The 26161-nt window shown below is 36.8% G+C and overlaps 1 protein-coding gene across 2 annotated transcripts in view; it reads right to left on the bottom strand.

The window, feature by feature from the left end:
- The window catches only part of LOC107560966 (kremen protein 1-like), a 61938-nt gene that overhangs the window by 14468 nt on the left and 21309 nt on the right, over positions 1-26161 (bottom strand). For both annotated transcript variants that reach the window (XM_016245275.1, XM_016245274.1), the window contains exons 2-3: positions 23463-23625; positions 7516-7607 (exon numbers count right to left, since the gene is read on the bottom strand). In XM_016245275.1, coding sequence (XP_016100761.1) covers positions 7516-7607; positions 23463-23625 — 255 coding nt within the window. The remainder of the gene's footprint in view (positions 1-7515; positions 7608-23462; positions 23626-26161) is intronic.

Here is a 26161-nt window from a genome sequence, read left to right on the forward strand (position 1 = left end):
TGCACCTGCTGCCTACTTATACTCACGCTGTGATCAGCAGCAGCTGGATGCAATAATCGCATGCCAATGTGCATTGGCTCGTTTAGTTTACACTCGAAGTAGATTGGTCCCTCTAAGCGAGATCCCAATTTCGTCGGTCCTCCGACGTGACGTCTCCGTTCCCTCCTTCAGGGAACGAGGGTTACATACGTAACCGAGACGTTATTAGCAATGCATATTACTAATCAAAAATTAAGTTTTGATATATTTATGGTAGGAAATTTACAAAATATCTTCATGGAACATAATCTTTACTTAATATCCTAATGATTTTTGGCATAAAAAAAATCTATAATTTTGACCCATACAATGTATTTTTGGCTATTGCTACAAATATACCCCAGCGACTTAACACTGCTTTTGTGCTCCGAGGTCACATTTGATTAAAAGAAGTAAATAGAAAGTTATTTAAAAAGAAATGCATAATAAATACATCTTACAGTAATATAGTGAGTAAAAGTAATAATGTAAATATATTTTCACAGCATTAATAAAAAAGTTATTTAAAAAATCAACATATTAGAATAATTTCTGAAGGTGAAAATTCAGCTTTGCCATCAAAGGAATAAATTACATCTTAATATACTGTATATATTAAAACAGTAAACAGTTTTTTTTTTAAATATAACAAAAATATGACTGATTTTAATGTATTTTTCATCAAATGAATGCAGCCTTGGAGTATGTTTCAAAAACATTAAAAAATCCCAAAATTTTGAATGGTGATTTATATACACATTATATTCCAAATCTGATTACTCAGACCAATGTTGTGAATCTAGTCAAATGAAAAAAAAATTAAAACGGGTTTGGAAAGAGAGTACTTTTTTTTCCAGTACTGTTTATGGATAGAGCAGTCTGAACTCATTAATGTGAAGGTAGAAAGGCTAAATACGGGTCATATAATAATAATAATGATGATAAAACCTGGAACAGAGTTTGTGTGTGACTTCCCATTTTCCACAGGCATCTGATTGTGCCAGCGCACAGCGTGTTGACTTACTGAAATAATAAGCCCAAACAGATTAGAAAACATTATTAACAGTCTAATTTTGTGTAGTCCACATGCACAAGCCCACACATAAGACTACCTCCCACCACAACAACAGGTTTATTCCACAGACGTATTCCTCTGGCTGTGGCAACACAAATTCATTAACACATCTACGCTCGTGTCAACACCTCGTTCTCTCAAGAGGCATTCACACTGACAGCCGGTTTACTGCTGCAGGTCACTTAGTTGCTGTATTGTTGATTGTAGTAGGCATTGCTATTGCTTGATGCTTTAACACTGGTGGGCTGACAGTATCAATGAATACATCAAAATCTTGGAATGCCCACGGTTTTTTATTATGCCTACGTGGGACATATAGTATGGAACGCCAAACCTGCCATAATTAGAAATAAATGAATGTGGAAAAATACATAAATAAGGAAATACAATTATAACTAATTGCTCTTTTAATTTTCTTTGTACATTTATTTATTTATTTCTAATTATGGCAGGATTGACATTCCATAATATAGAACCGTGAAACTGATCACAAACGTCTTCCTACTGTTTTAATAGCCAATGTTGATGCTGATATTTAGAGATCAGGATGCTTAATGACAGATAAAATAATATCAGCCATTACTATTTGTTTTATTTAGTAATGCCATCATGAATAATACATTTTAACAGAACGTTTTAAAGAATACAATTTATTTAATGCATATTAATTCACATTTTGAATTTAGTGAACATTTACTCACTCAAAAGTCACAAAACTCATTTGTTTGCTACTCATTTGCATAAAGTTCACCTTTCTTCAACTTTGCCACATTGAAGGAAACAACTTCATGTGAATTACATTATTATTATTTTTTTTTACATTTTGAATTTTATGAATATTTATTTTCTCAGAATTCACTAAATAAATGACGTCTTCATTCTTATTGGTAGCTGCCGCATCCCGTTACTTCTCATATGCATCAAGTCAAACTTTCTTCAGCTTTGACACGACACTTCATGTTGCTTCAAATCATTATTTCACATTGAAAATGATTTCCGGTTGCTGTCATTATGAACACCGCTTCAGTGAAACACAGTGCATTATGGGTAGAGGAGGGTTTTTAAACACCAGCAATTATCTAGTTTTAGTGCTGCACTTCACAGTTTGGTGTAAAACACCTATAAAAGGACTATATTAAGCGTCTGGGGTGTGCTGATTTGTTGGTAAATCATTCAAAAGAGTCCTCACATCCTCTTTTCTGCTTTTGGATCTGCTTGTCTGTCATTAATTCAGATACTAAAGTTGTGTTCCTGTTTTGGCAGGCTCCCTCCTGTTACAGACACACTTACCCAGCCCAGAGTACATGTGTTTTGGTTTAACTTTTGTTCCCTTTTTTTACATTACGACAGCTGGATCTGCTTCGGAGTGAAATTCATTTGTTGATGTTGTGTATCATTCCATAAAAAACAGACTATTAATATGCTGTCATTTTCTGCTCGGGGGAATTTGACAGTGTAGCTTTGTTTATGAGGCAGGCGTTTCTGACTGAGCTTTTGTTTGTGTTATGCTGCACTTTACCCACGACCTGAGCGTCTATCATACATTTAGCGACTGAGATTTACACTGGGAGAGAGAGAAAGTGGGAATCAAAGGAACAAGTCAACGGGGTCGTTGCAAACATCTTGAGTATAAACCTACGACATGCAAGGAACACAAACAACACCAAAGGCCCCTTAACGGGGGACACATGAGCCCTGCAGCGCAACTTCATGGCATACTTTCCCATGCCGTGCATTTGCAAGGTGGCAGGCACACTGCGCTCGTCGTGCCTGAGGCCGTGTTATGACAATTGAAGCCGAGATCAATGCTTTTCACCGCCACGGCCTTCGGGGAGCGACTGCATGCTTAATTAAAGATTGAGGGAGGCGTTCTCAATAGAAACAGCATAATTATTAAAGTATTTTCAGATGAGTGAAACAGCAAGAATGAACAGTGAAAAGAGCCGAATCTCTCATCCCTCGCTGGACCTGCCTTGGGTCATGAGGTGCAATAACAGCACCTGTCTTTGATCTCCCAAAACACAAGAGGGTTCATTAACATCTGCTGCGTGGGGGAAGAAAAAACAGACATTTGCGCTTTGCTGTTGTTAATGAAAATGAGGTATTAAGAACCATTATACGTATTTCATCAGTCTGCTCAGTCATTCATGAGATAAAAGGTGTCATGATAGAGAAGAGGGAATTCATATGACCATATCTGTGTGTGCATTTGAAGGAAAAATTATGATTAAAAGATCTGCATTCGAACTGCACATGCAATGATGAATTAAAATATGCAGCGCAACCAGTGCAGTCTAAATGCTGAGCGACTGACTCTTAAGAGTCAGTATTTTTGGATGAATCAACATGCAGCCCAACCAATGAAGCCCACTGATTCCCGAAGGACTCTTATGACTTGCTTTTTTTTCCATGCCTGTTTGACAGTGTCGATGTGGCACTGAAACCAGTCTTCTCATTTGTTATTGTGGGACATTAAAGAGCAAATCAAAGCATAAGCAATCATCACACACACCTGTGAGCGATAGCTGAGCATGAACATTGATTAAAGACAGGTTTACTTTAACAGGTCCTGCTGTTGTTCACTTTCAGAAAATCAACTATCCGTGAGGAATGCAGCCGGTTCTCTTATGACTCTCATTTGACTGTTAACCATCCCAATTATTTGGCACCAAACTGACATACTGAATATTTGCTTACTATAAAAGAGCACAGAGTGAAAGTAAACATGTCCCATCATGTTAATCTGCACATTGAGTGACCTGAATCAGTGCCAGACTGTAAAAAATACATTTTCAAAGTTGTAAATGAAACAAAGATTATTGCACTGTTACCAGAAAATACCATTTCACTCTATCTAAATCAAAGTGTCGTGCATTAACAGCCATTTCTTTGTGAAATTAACTAGCAATTTCTGAGTGAAAATTGTATCAAAGTAAATATTTTTCAGTGTATCGGCATAAAAGTTAAAGGAACACTCCACTATTTTTGAAAATAGGCTCATTTTCCAACTCCCCTAGAGTTAAACAGTTGAGTTTTACTGTTTTCGAATCCATTCAGCCGATCTCCGGGTCTGGCGGTAGCACTTTTAGCTGTAGCTTAGCATAGATCATTGAATCTGATTAGACCGTTAGCATCTCGCTCAAAAATGACCAAAGAGTTTCTAAATTTTTCCTATTTGACTCTTCTGTAGTTACATCGTTTACTAAGACCGACGGAAAATGAAAAGTTGTGATTTTCTAGGCCGATATGGCGAGGAACTATACTCTCATTCCGGCGTAATAATCAAGGAACTTTGCTGCCGTACCACGGGTGCAGCAGGCGCAATGATATTACGCAGCGCCTGAAAATAGGCTTATTGGAAGTTACCTAGCTGGGGACTATTTTCAGGCACTTAGTAATATCATTGCGTCAGTCTTAGCACACGATGTAACTACAGAAGAGTCTAGTTTTAAATAGGAAAAATATTCAAAAATAGTGAAGTGTTCCATTAAGCCCCTCCATTATAGACGAGAAGTCCTATGTAGTTATTCTATATCCTTTTTCTTGATATTATGAAAGAATACATAAATATGCGTGTGTGTTTGTTTGTGTGGTGGGTGGGTGTGTGTGTGTGTGTGTGTGTGTGTGTGTGTGTGTTGGTAAAAGAGACTACAGTCTACAGACGGTTAACACGATAAGACATCTAAGACAGGTTACTGTTATATTCAGAGAATAAAACAACACCTAAATAGAACAAACAAGGGAGAAAATCTACCTCTCTCATATGTACTGCAAAGATAAGTGTCATTTTGCACTTGACAGTATGCCTAATGGAGATCGGGGTAAATTCTGTTCTTTCTTCCCATGTAACAAATAGTGAAACAGCCTCAGGTTTGTGTACACATGTCGAATTGTGATGCTACAATAGCACCGACTGCTTTCTGATTTTAAAGCATAACAACTGCCTGGAGCTAAAAAGTCCAACAAATCACCTTGCTTTCATTGCCAACACTGTGGGCATTGTGGCTTTAGGGTACCACCCAAGACCCAAGACCCATCTAATGATATCCAAGCCGAAACGGGAGCGTATGGAGGGCTGTACTTAATATGGGCGATGCCCTGAGAGCTGACAGGAATCTGGGACATGAAAAAAATCAGATGGGTTACAAACTGGTACACACAAACGCATTTACGGTAAACCAGACTCAAATCAGTGAGCCTAACACAGAAGACAACTGGCTGTGACAAAAGCTGTCCTAAATTTGCCTGCCATTGAAGACAGTCTCAGCCTAGAGGGGCATTAGTTGGGGGGGCTTTGTTAGCTCCACTCAGGCGCAGAGATAAGATGCATCCAGACAGATTAATGTGTGTATGGCACTTTTGGGAAATGGGTCAGTGAGTGTAATTGTGCTGGACAGTGAGTACGGCTCTTATTTGTGCAACTGGAGATGAAGGAGGAAAATTAAGCTAAAGTCACGCATCACAACCCTGAGATGGGCTATAAAACTTCAAGAAGCAGGCCTCAAACTAGCATGGAACTAGGATGGAGTACATGTGACTGAAAAAAACAACAACATCAAACTGATGGATGGCCATCAACTAACAATCCTAACTAGATTTTTCTGAAGAAAACTGTTATGTGAAAATGCTATGCAGTTTCAACATGTTCTCAATGATTTTTAGGAAAGTTTAATATGAAAGATTTGGAAAAACACCCAGGATGGAAGGAATAGAAGTGCAGTCTTTTTAGTATAGCGTTCATCCGTGAAAATGAACATTCAACCAATTAAATCTTGAAAATTCACTACCTTTCAAAGGTTTGGGGTTGGTAAGTTTTTTAAAAATGTTTTTGAAAGAAGTCTCTTATGCTCACCAAGGCATTTATTTATTTATTTTTATAAAAAATGCAGTAAAAACTGTAATACTGTGAAAAATGATTACCGTTTAAAATAACTGTTATCTATATTAATATATTTTAACATGAAATGTATTCCTGTGATGGCAAATCTGAACGTTCAGCGTCATTACTCCAGTCTTCAGTGTCAGAAAAATCATTCTAATATGCTGATTTGATGCTCTCAAGAAACATTTCTTATTAATATCAATGTTCTTATTATACTCAATTAAAAACAGTTGCATTAATATTTTGCTTAAAACTTTGATACAAGTTTTTCAGGATTCTTTGACCAATAGAAAGTTAAAAATCACATTAGAAATGCATTGTAAGTCTTTACTGTCACTTTTGATCAATTTAATGCATCCTTGCTGAAAAAATACATTAATTTATTTAAAAAAATCTTACTTTAAACTTTTGAATGACAGTGCAAGTCTTTCAAAATAAACTAAAATAAAATTATTTATTTAAAAAAAAATCTTACTTCAAACCTATGAATGACAGTGTAAGTCTTTCAAAATAAAATAAAATAAAAGTGTTATGAAAATGAATGTACTGACCACAAAACTGAATTACTGTAGGACCATAAAACAAAATTTTGAACTGACTATACTTTCCATCCCTCACAGGCACACTTTTGTTTGCATCATATTATGGAATATAACTCTGGAACCATGGACCCCGAAACAATTTAAGTGGTACATCAAGCATGAATTGCTCCAGTGGTCATTAAATGCATACATTTATTTTCCTAATTAACTGAGCTAAATGTACATGTTAATTTGACCGCCCTAATTTATGCATTTACTTGTCATGAATGATATGCTGGGAGAACTTCAGATTGAGCTCTAACTACTGAGACTGTTTTCTGGTGTCTGACACAACTGTTCAGTTTTATATTCCTATTCTACCCATTGTGTGATACTATGTGTCAGCTCTTGTTTATGGGGTGTGATTAGCGAGATGAAACTGAGGAGCAGGGCCTATCAGATCACACACACACACACACACACACACACACATTATGTTTCTCTGCCAGTACAGTAGAAAACACACTTAGTGGGATTATACAAATCTGACTGACAGGAAAATGAGTTTGCACTCGTATACACATGCACACACATACGTGCCCACGAGACACACACAGAAAGACTTATTCACTAATATAAAGTAAGAAAGAAAGAAATAAAGAAAGAAAGCTCTGCACTGACTATATGAAACAATGTTGAATACAGGTTAAGACAAATTAATTCTCAATCTAATGCTTTGCGGTAAACACAATGCACACAGACTCTTGTATACGATCTCTGGGTGGAGAAGGCAAAAACATCAAGTGATGACAAGCACCACAAACAAACGTATCTGTGCATGCTGGGACAGTGTAATTTTTTGATGGAGCAATTAGAGTCCTTACCAAAAATGCGGTTTTGCATATTAGTTTTCATAATCCAGATGATGGGAACTTCAAATGTTTTGGCCTAGTTCCTTATTTAACTTGTGCTCAATTGTTCATTATAGTTTCTACGTTATTTTCTATGTTAATGCTTACTTTGGCAGGTGGGAATATCACAGTATTTCCAGTAGATTCCGTCCTCGAGATCTGCGATATAACACCATGGCCGAACATCTCCATCTGGGTTCCTGTGGAAGAAAGACAGACTGTTAAAATCACTGCGACTTTGAAACCACACACTATTTGAGCTAAAGTAGTTCAACAACATTTATTTTCCCAATTAAAAAAAAAAGTAGTTTGGGTAACACTTTATTTCGATAGTCCACTTTAGACATTCTATTAACAGTAAGTAACTTTGCAACTACATGTCAACTAGCAGTTAGTAGAGTATTAGTAGACTGTCTGCTTAATATCTTCTAACACTTTCTTTGTTAACTTATTCTACTAACCCTAAACCTATCCTACCAGTCTCCTCTGAGAGTGAGTAGACATGTAGCTGCAAATTAATGAGAATTAGTTGACATGTAGTTGACATGTAGTTACAAAGTTACTTGTAGTTAGTAGAATGTCTAAAGTGGACTATCGAAATAAAGTGTAACCGTAGTTTTGTTACAATAGAGGCTACACTGTAAAAAAAAGGCCGTGAATTTAACGCTAAAAGACTGTAAAAATGCTATAGTAAAAACCTGTTAAATGGTTAACGGTAAATTCCCCTATTTAGTAGTATACCGTTTTTGGAAGTGAAAAAGACACAGAATTTACAGTGAATAACCGTAAATTGACATTCCCAGAATTCCCCACGTTACATTTCAAATTTGATGTTTTTTGTTGTTGAAATAACTATATTTCTTAGTTTGTTCTTATCAGTTTTGTATATTAGGGTTGTGTGTTACACCTAATGTTGTTAAATGCATGTTTATTGCATTATTTCAGTTTCATGTGTGTCACCGTGATGGTGTTTAGTGTTTGTGTGAATGACGCTGTGCACCTTCTATATATGTTATTATTTAAAAGCTGCTTGTGATGGGCTTTGGTTCATCATGTGACTTTCTCATCACCTCCTGCATTTGGTGGTTATCAGTTTATTACAAAGTTACAAAACAGATTTCAGTACTTCAATAGGTTGGTATATTAACATTATATCAGTTAATGAAATTACGGTATTTAACTGTAAATTTAAGTAAAAACCGTAAAACCTAAAATGTTGCTACCGTATTTTTTACGGTAAAATTCCGGCAACCACAGCTGACGTTTTTTACTGCAAATTTTATGGATTTTCTTTTACAGTGTACTAACAAACTTTATTGTGGCGATTTTAAGTGACCCTTTCTGTATGTTACATCATTACAGCAGTAGGTGGCGACAAATGACTTGTCTTTATGGATGAATCACTAAATCATTCATTCAAGTGTTCAAAAATAATTATTCATACAGGAACTATTGTTCATGGGATGTTTAAATATTTACAGTATGCTTAAGGGGCATAATGTTTTATATTACATAATTATCAGATTGTATAACTTAGCTGTATCTAACTGGCAAACAAACAACTATCTTGTAATTCAGTGTGAAAACAAAAATTATTACCGTAATAATTATTAAAACTTTCCATTCAACAGTAAAGTAAACAACCTTTTCTATATAGAGTGACAAGCCGTGCAACTCACTAATGATTCAAATGAGTCACTGACTTGTTTATAATCCAGATTAAAGTGATTAACATTAAACTGATCTCTCTGAAAGAGCCAAAAGGATTCAAACTATATCTGATATACTATATAATATAATGCAATATACTGTGACATTAAAATGGCAATGTAAACTAACATTTAAATGTTTTTGAAAGAAGTCTCTTATCCTCACCAAGGCTGCACCTATTTGATTTAAAATCCAATAAAAACAATAATACTGTGAAATATTGTTACAATTTTAAATCACTGTCTTCTATGGTAATGCATTTTAAAATGTAACTTATTCAAAGCTGAATCTTCAGCACCATTACTTCAGTCTTCAATGCCACAGAAACTGTTTGAAACATTTCTGATTATTATCAATGTTACAAACAGTTGTGATGCTTTAGATGTTTGTGGAAACTGTGCTACATTGTTTCTGGTCCTTGATTCTGATTGGTTGAGCCAAGTTCGAAGCTGTTGTAAATTAAAGCAACAAGCCGCAAGAAGCCGTGGTTTACAGTGAATTTATAACAGCTAAGGGGCGTTGTTAGAAATGCTAAAACCCACTTAGCTGTTATAAATTCACTGTAAACCACGGCTTCTTGGGGCTTATTGCTTTATTTTCTCACCAAACTTTTGAACAGGAGTGCAGCTTCTAGCTTCTTGTGAAAAAGTAGCTACACTTCTATAAAAAAATAGTTGAAAGATTGTCACGCTACTGAAAAAATGTCAAGTTTGTAGAGTCGCTGCTTTTGGTCAGTTACTGCAGATCATTTAGCTCAAGCGTAGCTGTCACTAAAGAGGAAAGCCTTTTAAAGGGTTGTCAGTCAGACAGAAACACCCCCTACAGCGGGAACCTATGTGCTTTATTAAGTCTCTTTCTCTCCCTGGCCTGTCCATTAAAGCATGTCCACCTCCAGGTCGGCGTCTGCACGAATGCCCAGGGAAAGCCTTTGTTCCTTTCCAGACAGTGACCTGCGGAGTTCTCCGGCTTTGTCTGCTTCAAAACCCCTTTAAGCTCTCCGGTGTGTACTTTAAACCCTGATGCCCAAACCCCAAAAAGCCTTCAAACAGGGTACTGATTACAAGCGCACAGCCAGACGAGGCAGTAATTGGTTGAGTACTTCGTGAACCGAACATTCAACATAAAAAGTCTGAGCGAATCCCGCTTCGTGAGCCCACGCCGTCAGAAACAACGATAATTGCGAGAAAAGCTATTCTTCTAGTCTTTTAGGAGTCACAATGCAACATCTCGAGCTCGACCCTGAGGCGACAGCTATCTGATTTCAGCATTGTGAGGAAGAATCAAAAGGGCGTGCCACGGTCCTTTCTTCTCTATCAAAAACACTTTCCAGCTTCTCTTCTTCTCTCTTTACAACAAGCAAGTGCATTGAGTGAAGCGTCTTTTCATGTGCTTTCTTTTTTGTGTCCGGAGAAACTTAACCTCAGGTTGGAGTCAGCTAAACATCTCCCATTTTCCCTCCTTTTTTGTCTTTTCTGTTGAGGAGAATGAGATCTGGCCAGTCTGGCTTTGGAGCTGAGTGTGTATTTCGACTGTCAAGATCGACAACCCCTTCCAGCCTGATGGGATTTTCATTATGACTCAGTCAAATATAATGGCTACTTTGCATAGCTTTTTTTGAATAATGTATTCTCCTGTTCAGGAAAGACACCTGTTTGGAGCTGAAGTCTTCAGGGCAATTGAGGTTCAATGGAGGAGATTAGATTATAAGAGGAATCTGTCTTGTTGGCAGACACATATAAACATAATCATACATCGTGCCAGGTTTCTATATGGCTTTATTTGATCCAGGCTGCCTCTGGGGTCATACAGCGAGCACTTAATGGAACAGTTCACCCCAAAAAATGAACATTTTCTCCTCATTTACTCACCCTCATAACTTTCTATCTTCTGAGGAACTCAAAAGTTTTGAAGAATAGCTTTGGATATATATATATATTTTATATATTAGTACTGTCAAACGATTAATCGCGATTAATCACATCCAAAATAAAAGTTTCTGTTTATGTAATATATGTGTGTGCACTGTGTATATTTATTATGTATATATAAATACAGACACATACAGTATATATTTTCAAAATATGTATTTACATGTATATATTTAAATGTATATAATTTATATTATATAGAAATATAAAAATTTTCTTAAATATATACATGCATGTGTGTGTATTTATATATATATACATAATAAATATACACAGTACACACACATAAAACTTTTATTTTGGATGCAATTTATCGCGATTAATCTTTAGACAGCACTAATATACTACATTACAAATCTATGTAATTACGGGGAAGTCGTGGCCTAATGGTTAGAGAGTCGGACTCATAACCCAAAGGTTGTGGGTTTGAGTCTCGTTTAGGGATTGTACACTCTTAAAAATAAAGGTGCTTCACGACGCCATAGAAGAACCTTTTTGTCTAAATGGTTCCATAAAGAACCTTTAACATCTGAAGAACCTTTCTGTTTCACAAAAGGTTCTTTGTGGTGAAAGAAGGTTCTTCAGATTATAAAAAGGTAAGAAAGAGATGGTTCTTTAAAGAACCTTTGACTGAATGGTTCTTTGTGGAACCAAAAATGGTTCTTCTATGGCATCGCTTGAAGAACCTTTTGAAGCACCTTTATTTTTAAGAGTGTATGTGGGGGGAGTGAATGTACAGTGCTCTCTTCCACCTTCAATACCACGACTGAGGTGCCCTTGAGCAAGGCACCGAACCCCCAACATAAATGGCTGCTCACTGATCCGTGTTCACGGTGTGTGTGTGCACTTTGGATGGGTAAATGCAGAGCACTAATTCCGAGTATGGGTCACCATACTTGGCCACATGTCACGTCACTTCATATATCAGCTTTGTGTGAGGAACAGGCAAAAAGTAAATTATGCGCTGACAGCTCTTCTTGGCACGTTCTCAAAACTGCGAACAAATTGAAACAAATCATCTGAAATAGATATTTTCAGTGAATCAGCTCACAAATCTCAATGATTTGTTCATGAACTTGTTGCAATTTCAACTCAGTAACTCAAACCTGACTTGGCAACCATAAGCAGCTCACTGGACAGGAAGACTATGAAAATATAAATTTGTTCGTCACACAAAACTATTGTCTGTGCACAATAAGTCATATGGATTACATTTAATTACATGGTGGTTCTGAGTGCTTTTTGAAGCTTGAAAAAATGTAGTCCCCATTCAATCAGTTCAGCTCAATCACTTCAGCTCAAACTTTCCCTTTTTGTATTCTGTGCAAGAATCATACAGGTTTGGAACGACTAGAGGTGAGTAAATGATGACAGAATTTTTTAATTTTCCATGAACTAATCCTTTAATTTATCCTCTAATTAATCACCTTTCATCCCTCAAGGGTGAGAGGAGAGCAATGCAAGGGTGCAGTTCCAGACCAGATATAATAGATGGCTTTGATCACCAAACGTAGGCCTGTTTGCCCCCAGGATTCCTCAAGTGTGTGGATGTGTGCATGTGTGTGTGTGTGTCCAGTTAAGCCTTCTATAAAAAAATAGTTGAAAGATTGTCACGCTACTGAAAAAATGTCAAGTTTGTAGAGTCGCTGCTTTTGGTCAGTTACTGCAGATCATTTAGCTCAAGCGTAGCTGTCACTAAAGAGGAAAGCCTTTTAAAGGGTTGTCAGTCAGACAGAAACACCCCCTACAGCGGGAACCTATGTGCTTTATTAAGTCTCTTTCTCTCCCTGGCCTGTCCATTAAAGCATGTCCACCTCCAGGTCGGCGTCTGCACGAATGCCCAGGGAAAGCCTTTGTTCCTTTCCAGACAGTGACCTGCGGAGTTCTCCGGCCTTGTCTGCTTCAAAACCCCTTTAAGCTCTCCGGTGTGTACTTTAAACCCTGATGCCCAAACCCCAAAAAGCCTTCAAACAGGGTACTGATTACAAGCGCACAGCCAGACGAGGCAGTAATTGGTTGAGTACTTCGTGAACCGAACATTCAACATAAAAAGTCTGAGCGAATCCCGCTTCGTGAGCCCACGCCGTCAGAAACAACGATAATTGCGAGAAAAGCTATTCTTCTAGTCTTTTAGGAGTCACAATGCAACATCTCGAGCTCGACCCTGAGGCGACAGCTATCTGATTTCAGCATTGTGAGGAAGAATCAAAAGGGCGTGCCACGGTCCTTTCTTCTCTATCAAAAACACTTTCCAGCTTCTCTTCTTCTCTCTTTACAACAAGCAAGTGCATTGAGTGAAGCGTCTTTTCATGTGCTTTCTTTTTTGTGTCCGGAGAAACTTAACCTCAGGTTGGAGTCAGCTAAACATCTCCCATTTTCCCTCCTTTTTTGTCTTTTCTGTTGAGGAGAATGAGATCTGGCCAGTCTGGCTTTGGAGCCGAGTGTGTATTTCGACTGTCAAGATCGACAACCCCTTCCAGCCTGATGGGATTTTCATTATGACTCAGTCAAATATAATGGCTACTTTGCATAGCTTTTTTTGAATAATGTATTCTCCTGTTCAGGAAAGACACCTGTTTGGAGCTGAAGTCTTCAGGGCAATTGAGGTTCAATGGAGGAGATTAGATTATAAGAGGAATCTGTCTTGTTGGCAGACACATATAAACATAATCATACATCGTGCCAGGTTTCTATATGGCTTTATTTGATCCAGGCTGCCTCTGGGGTCATACAGCGAGCACTTAATGGAACAGTTCACCCCAAAAAATGAACATTTTCTCCTCATTTACTCACCCTCATAACTTTCTATCTTCTGAGGAACTCAAAAGTTTTGAAGAATAGCTTTGGATATATATATATATTTTATATATTAGTACTGTCAAACGATTAATCGCGATTAATCACATCCAAAATAAAAGTTTCTGTTTATGTAATATATGTGTGTGCACTGTGTATATTTATTATGTATATATAAATACAGACACATACAGTATATATTTTCAAAATATGTATTTACATGTATATATTTAAATGTATATAATTTATATTATATAGAAATATAAAAATTTTCTTAAATATATACATGCATGTGTGTGTATTTATATATATATACATAATAAATATACACAGTACACACACATAAAACTTTTATTTTGGATGCAATTTATCGCGATTAATCTTTAGACAGCACTAATATACTACATTACAAATCTATGTAATTACGGGGAAGTCGTGGCCTAATGGTTAGAGAGTCGGACTCATAACCCAAAGGTTGTGGGTTTGAGTCTCGTTTAGGGATTGTACACTCTTAAAAATAAAGGTGCTTCACGACGCCATAGAAGAACCTTTTTGTCTAAATGGTTCCATAAAGAACCTTTAACATCTGAAGAACCTTTCTGTTTCACAAAAGGTTCTTTGTGGTGAAAGAAGGTTCTTCAGATTATAAAAAGGTAAGAAAGAGATGGTTCTTTAAAGAACCTTTGACTGAATGGTTCTTTGTGGAACCAAAAATGGTTCTTCTATGGCATCGCTTGAAGAACCTTTTGAAGCACCTTTATTTTTAAGAGTGTATGTGGGGGGAGTGAATGTACAGTGCTCTCTTCCACCTTCAATACCACGACTGAGGTGCCCTTGAGCAAGGCACCGAACCCCCAACATAAATGGCTGCTCACTGATCCGTGTTCACGGTGTGTGTGTGCACTTTGGATGGGTAAATGCAGAGCACTAATTCCGAGTATGGGTCACCATACTTGGCCACATGTCACGTCACTTCATATATCAGCTTTGTGTGAGGAACAGGCAAAAAGTAAATTATGCGCTGACAGCTCTTCTTGGCACGTTCTCAAAACTGCGAACAAATTGAAACAAATCATCTGAAATAGATATTTTCAGTGAATCAGCTCACAAATCTCAATGATTTGTTCATGAACTTGTTGCAATTTCAACTCAGTAACTCAAACCTGACTTGGCAACCATAAGCAGCTCACTGGACAGGAAGACTATGAAAATATAAATTTGTTCGTCACACAAAACTATTGTCTGTGCACAATAAGTCATATGGATTACATTTAATTACATGGTGGTTCTGAGTGCTTTTTGAAGCTTGAAAAAATGTAGTCCCCATTCAATCAGTTCAGCTCAATCACTTCAGCTCAAACTTTCCCTTTTTGTATTCTGTGCAAGAATCATACAGGTTTGGAACGACTAGAGGTGAGTAAATGATGACAGAATTTTTTAATTTTCCATGAACTAATCCTTTAATTTATCCTCTAATTAATCACCTTTCATCCCTCAAGGGTGAGAGGAGAGCAATGCAAGGGTGCAGTTCCAGACCAGATATAATAGATGGCTTTGATCACCAAACGTAGGCCTGTTTGCCCCCAGGATTCCTCAAGTGTGTGGATGTGTGCATGTGTGTGTGTGTGTCCAGTTAAGCCTGCAGGGTCAATTCCTTGCAGTGAATGAGTAAAAAAATCTCAGGGCCTTTCATGTGTTACCGTAATGATGGGGACATCATCTGTCCGGACTGGTTAATGGGATGGGGAATTACCCATGCCTTTGGAGATTTATAACCTCTTTAAGGAGATGGCAAGACTTTAGAACTGCCCCTAGGAAACATCAGCCATCACCAATGAGATCTCTTTTTGTGATTACTCTTTATACTGTCTAAAATGTCACATCATGTAAATACACAATTGTATATGCTTATACTGTGTAACCAGTCAGAGAAAGTCTAAGATCGTAATGGAAATCTGGGTCTCAACATCTAAAACCTGGAAAAAAAGAAACGTTTCTGAATTCTGAAAAACAATTCAAATATGAAACATGGCATAAAATTAGTCTATAATCAGATTTGTGTCACTGATCATCTGATGTCTTTTTACAGATGTTCTTGACTCCACTGAAGGACAAGATGCTACAACAAAGGCAAAAGAGGAATAGATATAATTCTAAAAAAACTAATGCACGTTCATCTTCCCCGCTGCTGTAACGTTAGCAGTTTTACTAAAATGCTATGCATTTAGCCCTATGTGACGTCTGTTTTTATATTGTTTGTCAGCACACATAGCCTAAGTTACTATGTATCTGGATCAACTAGCCGAGTAGACAAATATAAATGTTTATTCATAACCATGCTGAAAATAAGTCAATAATGTTAGCTGATGCTAACTGTCTAGCTAACGAGCTTGCTGGTGCTAAATTGAGGTAATTTTTAAAAATAAAATCCAAATATTTTTATTCAACCACTTAGGCTAGATTACATCTGAGGGAAAAGAAAGGATGTGATGTTCAGAAAATGGTAACTACAGTAATTATCAAAGTGGGAAGTAATGCCCTCTGGGGGCATTTGGCCAGGGGTGTTTTTACACCACAGACAAGGTTTAAGAAGAAAAAATCATTATGAAAATCTAATTATATTTTCCTTATTATATTCATTATTTCCTTTGAAAATCCCAGGTATTTTGAGCAGTAGGATTATAAAAAAATATATGCTAATATAAAATTTTATGATATAAGTAGCCTATATAAAACTGCAAAATAAACATTAATCTATCAGTACTTTTTACTTAAGTACATAAAAAATCAAGTACTTTTGTACTTTCACTCGAGTAAAATTGAAAACTGAGTACTTTTACTTTTACTGGAGTAATATTTTATTATACGGATCTGTACTTTTACTCAAGTACTTGATTTGCGTACTTCATCCACCACTGATTATCCCTTTAGTTTTGCAGTTACTGTCTACAATTATAATTTCCAAAATAATTTAAGGAGAAACGCCTGAGACAATGCTCGGAAACAACTGAGGATCATCACTACATCTTCTGAGTAACTTCTGAGAAACACAAATCTCTTCACAGTAAAGATGAAATCATCCGGGATCAAAAAGTACAGAAATAAAAGCTGACATTGGTATGCATTGCAGCAAGAGATAAATATGTGTACTTAAGGTTGAAATTTTTCTGTGCAGTTTTTCACAAACAAAAATAGAGGGCTTTTCACGGTGACCACAAATATCATTGCGACACTAAATCTGATGTGTAAGAACAATATGTCGAGTCGTTATGGTTTATTGCAACACTCTCTCACTCCTTTTCACTTTTCTCTCTCTCTAATTTGTTTCAGCATTACTGGCCATCTGAACTGAGAGAAAACCAGCTGTTCTTGTCTGGCCTGCGTTCAAACGCTTCTCTTTAATAACTGCTTTCCATGCACCATAATCAATAAAATTTATGATAAACTTTTAAAATTCTGGCACAGAGCTATTCATAAAAAAACTGGGATTCTTTAACAACAAAAGCGTGTAAAATCTATAGTAGGGTAAGACTGAAAATTGCTTTTTCCTGAACGCCGACCTCAGCCACACTATTAGCCCGCTGCAGCTAACCAGTATCCAAAGCAAATATGAGCAAGGGAAATTTGCCTAATATGCTCAGAGCCTTGCTCAGTCAACATGGCAAACATATGCTGCAGCAGGAATGAGACTCAAGTACACGTGCTGAGATCTACTACTAAATCTAATAAAACTAACAAAGCAGTTAAATAAACGATATACTTTTGAACGTAGCTAACATAGTTATTTTACATCGCTGTAAGTGGACTGAAGGAGTTGGGACTGCTTGTTAGGACAAACTTATTCGATGTACAATCATAATTTGAGATGCTCATCCAACACTTTTGAGAGACTATTGTATCTATATCACACACAGCCACTCTCGATTCAACCACAACAATTCAAGCCCGCCTCGTTGAGCTGACATCTGAATGTGGATAACAAACCATTCAATTTCACAGCTAAGTAAACAACAGTGTAAACAGAAATGCTTGACGGTTGCTTGCACTTTCGCTTAAGCTAAAGTCTTGACAGATTGAGGATGGAAAATTAAACATTAAAGTTTCTCTTGGAAGCAACATGCAACGCAGCAACACACACAAATCTGGCCAAAACTCTCAGGACTTTTAAAGTCAACATGGAACGGTTTCACAACCCATTTTACTTCAATAATGTTGACCAGGACCTCAATATCATAATGTACACAGAACTATTCAACAAATTCAGAAAAGGAATGGCCAAAACATAAAATATCCCTACAAAAAGTACTGTGATGGATGCATAATACTTTGTTGGTAATAATACCATTGATTTACTCTGAATCCTGACTCTATTGACACCAATGAATACTTTGATTTATAAAATGTTTCTTACGTCTGCCATATTTATGTAACACGGTATTTACATGGTATTTCAAGTAGGTACTTCAAAGAATACCAAAAAGTATGCGCATTACCAGAAAATTACTCTGTGAAATCAATTACCATTCTGAATGGTTCACTAACCGAGTGGTTCTGATTCTAAATGCTAGTTTGTTTACATTTTTGAGAATCGTTTTTACCGATTCATAGGAGTCATTCAATTGCGAATCAAACTTCATGACTCACACTGTGTTTTCTGCTGCATTCGGGAAACTCTGGTGTGCCATTATGTATAACAAAACAACATATGGATGCATGCAGTATTTTCTGACTATATTCAATTTATTGTAGCACTGAATACTAGGGCTGGGTAAAAAATATAGTTCAATCATGACAACTCTCGGAACATTTTAGCATGGTGATGAATATGACAATGTTAATGTATTTGGTCTTGGCGGAACAGATCTGCTACGCTGCTGCTGGTTATTGCTGTAGTTGTAGATTATTGCTGCTGCTGCAAGCAAGTACAGGAACTTGCTACTGCCAATGCGTATGGCGATACGGTGCCATGAGTATTTAAGACATACTGCTGCTGCACAAATAGCATATAAAATAACCCCGTAGCAAATCTATACAGGTGGAGCTGGGGAAGGTGGAGGGTTTCAGAGAACTCTGAAAGCACGCTGCAGGAATCTCAAGTGAATGCTAGCCAGCCGTATAAATGCAAGGCAGTAAGCTCATTGGCTGCATATGCAGCATGAACCAATCAGCTTGTGCCGTTTAACTCGTTAAGTCGTTTAACTCTCTGAATATCATCGTTACGTTATCACCCCGTCAGAATGCGCCATCTAGAGTTTCATGACTGAACTATATATATATCTTGATTTTAATCGATTCTCATATTTACGAAACGATATGGATTCTTAAATCCCAAAATCATTTAGTCCTGTTTTCAGTTAATGGACGGAACGTTGAAGGGCACTTCCCATCCAATATATCGCAATAAGCATTGTGCTTTGGTACTTTTAATATGAAACAAAGTCTCAGATTTCAATTTCTGTCCGTTGTATTGCAGTATTCAAACAATAAATGCCGTTTTGGCGCTGTTTAATGTGGAGTGACAGATCGCTGTAGCGCCTCGATCATCAGACAGCGCGAGGTGCACCTGAACTAATCATCTCCTCCACATTAATACCAGTTTCAGCACAAAATAAACATGACTAAACATCCGAAGGTAAGTTAAAAGAAAGAGTACAACTTTACAATCCGTATCTTGTCTCACGTAATCGCTCAATCAGTGTTTCAGCCGCACAAAGATGTCAATAACGGCTTCTAAACAATGTCACGTAACATCACCTCAGAAAAAAACATATTCGGTGACCACAAACTCATTAGTCAGCTAGAAAAATAAACTGTAGAGAGGGGTATTTTGCTAAATATATGCACCATATAAATTTATTATAATTTTTACTTTTCTTCAATGTTTAAGTTATATTTTTTATGACAGCCACCATTTAAATGTTAAAAAAAATGAATTGAAGTAGAAATATTATGTAATTGTAACTTTTATTATAAAAACTTCATTAAGTGTAATTTAAGCCAGTTGTATAGCCTAAAAAATCAGTCAGTTTTAATCTTCAATATTATAGTAATGTAGTACCAACTGACTCGAGTATATTTTACAGCATTAGTTAAATTTGGCATGTGTACCTGATATAAATCCAAAATAATCGATATTGAATTGAATCGAATCGAATTGGGAATCAAATTGAATCGCAAGCTTGTGAATGAGAATCGAATCAAATCGTGAAATCTGTGTCAAAACCCAGCCCTACTGAATACACAGCATTTGCAAAATAAACAGTAAAAATACTACACCTTCTGCTTCTATTAATGGGATTTACTTAAAACCTCAATTAAGCATTGCTATTAGTGTACTATTAAAATTGAAGTGAGATTTATGATTGCTCTATCTGAAAAAGGCTGTGGAGAACAGGTCTGAGAGGAAGCTGATGAGTTGTAGACCTTTCCGTCTGACTCTTCATAGCTCCTTTTATTCATGATTAATAGGTCGCTTCCTCTCAGGCCCATCTCTCAATGTTTTCATTGCTATTTTACAGCACACAATAAAGATGAAATGTGAGGGATATTAGGACTTGGCACCTCCATTTCTCTCTCGCTCTGGCTCTCTCAACATGCCAAGACTGCAGTTCCTCCTTTCAAATCAAATGGCGCGTAGACAAGAAAACAAAGAGATGCAAACAGCTTATGACATCATTAAAGAAACACACACTTGCAGCTTTCCAGAAGCATTCCTCTCTTACACGTAACCGACACCATAAAACATGCTTGTCATATTTTTTAAAAACACACACCTGTCTCCTTTTCCCTGGCTCTTGTTAACTCTTGTTAACTACTATCCTTTTGATCAGGAGTTAACTTCATACCATATGTACAGATAGAGAGATAGATCTGTTCTAAAATCTGTTATGATACAGAAAGACATTGCTATATACACACCCAGCAGACATAACACCATGCAACCGTGTGCCTAAAATCAACACCGGTGTTCCTGACGGTGATCTCCTTCTCTTCACTTAATCTCTGTCTGCCGCTCTGAATCCGGCTTTCACTTCCCATATCATACAGTCTGCTGGACCTAAACGCACACACATATACAGAGTCACCGCAGCACCCCTCCTCATGGCTGAACAGAAACAGACAGGCCGTTTTAAAGGGACTGTTCGCATACACGTGAAAATTATGTCACCTACTCACCCTTCTAATGGAGAACAAAAAATAGATAGAGAGGGTGAAAAAGGGAAGAGTGAGATTTCTCCAGCCTGGCCAAACCTGTTATGTTGAACTGTTTAGCGCGCTTTAAAATAGTGTTGGGCACTTTCTATCGACTCGGGATAGGAGACTAACTTAAAACAGCTAAAACCAGCAAATATAGATAGATAGATATATAGATAGATAGATAGATAGATAGATAGATAGATAGATAGATAGATAGATAGGACTATAGAATGATAGAGGGATAAATAGAACGATAGAACAATAGAATGATAGAATGATAGATAGAACGATAGAACGATAAATAGAATGATAGAAAGATAGATAGAATGATAGATAGAACGATGGATAGAACGATAGATAGAACGATAGAACAATAGATAGAACGATAGAACAATAGATAGATAGATAGAGATAGATAGATTGAATGACAGAACGATAGATAGAACAATAGAACGATAGATAGATAGATAGATAGATAGATAGATAGATAGATAGATAGATAGAACGACAGAACGATAGATAGAACGATAGAACGATAGAACGATAGATAGATAGATAGATAGATAGATAGATAGATAGATAGATAGATAGATAGATAGATAGATAGATAGAGTGATAGATAGAACGATAGAACAATAGAATGATAGAACGATAGATAGAATGATAGATAGAACGATAGAAGGATAAATAGAATGATAGAATGATAGAAAAATAGATAGAACAATAGATAGAACGATAGATAGATAGAACCATAGAAAGATAGATAGAACGATGGATAGAACGATAGATAGAACCATAGATAGATAGAACCATAGAAAGATAGATAGAACGATAGAACACTAGATAGAACAATAGAACAATAGATAGATAGATAGATAGAGTGTTCTTAAATGCCATCTCTCATCTCCTACTTGTAGCTTTCTGATCCCACTCCAGTAACTATCGCCAGTCTGAGGAGTGACATAACAGCTGAGGAAACTGTGAGAAACTCTAAACTCCAACAGATTTAGAAAACACTACTACTTTTATGCTTTTTATGAAATTGACAAACTTTATAAACAGTATAAAGCTGGAATATTGTGTTACACGTGCGCATGAACCAAACGCTCCAGCATATTGTAATCTATCTGTGATTAGACTTCGGTCGGATTACCAGTTTGTATATTACAGAAACAGGCCTATGACAGTCATGTTTTATTTCTTGCATTGTGGGTTAGCTCGTGCATCTAGAATAAATGTGAAGCTGAGGAGAGAAAGAGGCTATCGGTCATCCGCGCTGTCGCTCTGCTGCTTTTTTTTCCGGGACAGAGGGATTCGGGGGCGACTTTGCAAATGTAAACTCTTCAAGCCCTGCTGAGTCCACATAATGACAGGCACAAAAAATAAACCTACGCTCATGGATCACAGTCAAACACTGCAGTGTGACGTTCTGAAAAACAGAAAGCTTCTCCCCGACAACATGAAACAAATTCAGAATAATTAAGTATGGTGGTTTAAAGACAAAATCTGTTTTTAGGATGCTTATACAGTAGATATATAAATACAGTTCATGGTAAAAGAGACTTTCAGATGAATAACACATCTGCATTGTTGAGGATGTGAATGTTTTAGACACCGTGACACTCTGACACTGAAGAATGTGTCAATAAAATTCTTACAACACATCGCCAAAAATCACACAATGTCTCTTACAATTTTGCAACAATGTCCCTCTTGGTTATTTTCACTTAAAATGCATTCTCTTATTTAAAGGAACAGTCCCCTGAATCATTCTGCAGATCGCTTTACTGACATGTACCAATAAATGTTCCAAAAGTAACAAGGTCCCCCCCCCCCATCATTATTTCTGGTCCCTCAATTCTTAAAAGATTCTTTTTTTATCTTAGTGTGAAGAACATTCTAAAGAACTGTTTTTTTACTATAAACAGCCTTCTGTGGAATGAAAAGGATGTTCGTGGAACCAGAGATGCAAACAAAGAACCTTTATTTTTAGGAGTGTACTAATGTCATTTTTGTGGAACTCCATTGTATTCTTTGAGTAACATGTATTCTTTGCAATGCTAAACATCTGCAAATTTGTATTCATCATGCAAAATTTCCCCCCCCCCCATCATTATTTCTGATCCCTCAATTCTTAAAAGATTCTTTTTTTATCTTAGTGTGAAGAACATTCTAAAGAACGTTTTTTTTTACTATAAACAGCCTTCTGTGGAATGAAAAGGATATTCGTGGAACCAGAGATGCAAATAAAGAACCTTTATTTTTAGGAGTGTACTAATGTCATTTTTGTGGAACTCCATTGTATTCTTTGAGTAACACGTATTTTTTGCAATGCTAAACATCTGCAAATTTGTATTCATCATGCAAAATTCTACAGAACACTATTATTTTGCTATCCTTCCATCCCGACAGTATTTGCCTGACCTGCAGAAGTTGTGTGGTCCAAGACCTCCTTCTCCATTGGGGTACTTGATGGTGTTGTATGGATGCTGGAAAGTCTCATTCCAGAAAAGGCACGGTCTTCCTCCTTCCAGGCTTGTCTGGTTCTGTCGACCTCTGTAGTCCTCTCCATTTGCTGTATAACACTCTGAGAGACACGAGAGAAAATATCCTTTCAATCCAAATGTTCAGACGTAAATGCAACACGTTTTATCCAGAAAACTGTGGGTAGCTAGTACAAGCAGAAATATTCAGAAAACGTCTTACATCATTTGATAGAGATCAATTTATTACGATTTTAGAGAAACAATTTAGAAAATACAGTATGTTGGCAGACATTGCGGTTATGGTCATTTTTTGAGTTTGACACTCAAATTGTCATAGTCAGATGTTATTGCATCTGTATGCATGCAAGTCTACGAGTCATAATGCTGCGGGTGAATAATTTTTATAACAGAAGAAATAAATCAATTATGATTCAGGTTAGTGTTTCCAAAATTACATTTGTGTGGTATGACCGGTCTGCGAACTTATTCCATAAGTGTGCCACAGTCACGTGAAAAGACGATCGTGTCACTTACCCTTCTCTGAACCCCTAGCAAAATTACAAAAAGGAACAAAATGTCTGGAAGGCAACCATATGGACCCTTTTTTCAACTAAAAACAACAGAGACCTAGGACTTATGCACAGTCAAAATAAACAAGAGGGTAACTATTCCATCAAAGGGTATCTGCTGGTATTTCTAAGCTCCAGACTTCAAAGCATCTCATTTGGATGAGTTCTGGTTTGAATGATGGAAGCTGGTATGTGGCGAGAGCGTGGATTTAAACCCTGGCTTTCATATGTGAGGTACCTCAAAATCTGATAACATCTCCATTCTGATCTGCTCTCCAAGATCTCCAAAAGCCAACAAAATTAAAATGTGCAAAAAAATAGCATCTCTAGAATAGAATATTAATAATAATAAGTAACCTAGATTTTCCATTTCCATTGCTATGCGGCCGTGATGGTCTGGGTGGTTGCTTAATGGGTCAAGTCAAAATTAGGAGCCCAGATACTCTACACTTGAAAAATCAAGGGCGGTTTCAAAATTATGCTACAAAAGAAAATTTTTCGTTCCATAAAAAAAAATACTTAATTTTTTCTTGGTATGAACAACATTTAAAAAATCTAAAGAATCTTTTTCCACTAGAAAGAATATTTTAAACAATGGAAAGGTTCCATAGATCTTAAAGTTTCTTTATAAAAGGACAATAAAAACCTTTGTTTTTAAGGGTTTATAGGGACATTTTCACTCATTTCATACACGGGTCAAAGACGTTAAGATGTCCGCATCAAACAAAATTTACAAAAGTGATTTTATGTCCAGAGAAAGCACATTAAATGCAAGTAAAGTGTCTACTTTTAAGGTTTCAAATACGTTTTTGGAGAATAAAATGTCAACATTTGGTTGAAATAATGTTACCTTGTCATTCAGGGTAACACAATATTTGTGTAAAAATTCAAACAACATGCTTATTCTGACGTGTACATATTAAAATATATAAAAGAATAAGGGAGCATATTTAAAACACAATTAAATGTAATAAGTACAAAATTCTTACTGACAAATGGGCAAAGCCTAGGATCGTGTCAAATTTTAACTAATTCGTAAAGTAATTAGTCTTTTAATATGTCATAAATTGATTTTTGTTGTAAATATGCCTGACAATATTGTTACACTGAATGACATTTTAGTGGGTCTCTTCTGTAAATCAGGGGAAAGTGTATGATATTTATTTTTTGCTCAGAAAAACAAAAACAAAATTGCAATTAAATTAAACAGAAACAGAACAACAACAATTTAAAGCAGCATTACACGTATTGTTTTTTTGCTTAAACCCTTTTTCGTCTTTGACCCACACACATACTAATAAACTTAACAAATGAGTGAAGTATTGCCGATATTTCCAGTGTGTTGGAGCACAGGGAAGATTCGGAGATAATTAGCATCTGTTTTCCAAGCAGAGTTGCCTAGATGCACCGCTGATGTGGGTTGAGCCCTTCCTTCAGGGGATGAGTACAGGGCATCATGCAACAAATCAAAAAAGCACACAGCTTCCCTAAACAAATTTCCCGAATGCCATTAATCAAATGCAATTAACATACCTCATGCAGGACCGCCTCAAATGAGAGCGCACTGATAATCATTTTGATTTGTGTGAGGCTTGCTCGCCTCAAAAAGGGCAAATGCTTTCCGGTGGCTGGCTCTGAAAAAGGCCCAACGGACGAAGGGTGCAGCTACATATGTGGTAGGACATTTGCGCTGTTGCTAGCACAACCCAAACAGTTGTATCCAATCAGAAAATACAGCCCTAAAAGCCGCAGAACACTTGGACAGCGTCCAGGCAGCACTGTGGTAGTCATGCTCGCTGCAATCAAGAAGAAAGAAAACCAGGCCTCATTAAAACGTGAAATCACAGGCTTTGCTTTTTGGGTGTCATGTAGATTTTAATTAAAGTCATGCAGGTGGCAAGACTCAGAAACAACCCCCGCTGGGACATGAATACTGTTGGGTTTCTGGAATTACGATGACCATGATGGGTTTTTTTTGTGTATTTTTTTTATTAAACAATCTATATGGCCTCAATATTAACATGTGGTTTGCTCAACTTGTATGAATTGATACGTGCACAACCCCCCC

This window comes from Sinocyclocheilus grahami, unplaced genomic scaffold (genome assembly GCF_001515645.1).
Source record: "Sinocyclocheilus grahami isolate Dianchi unplaced genomic scaffold, SAMN03320097.WGS_v1.1 scaffold749.1, whole genome shotgun sequence".
Classification (NCBI taxonomy): Eukaryota; Metazoa; Chordata; class Actinopteri; order Cypriniformes; family Cyprinidae; genus Sinocyclocheilus; species Sinocyclocheilus grahami.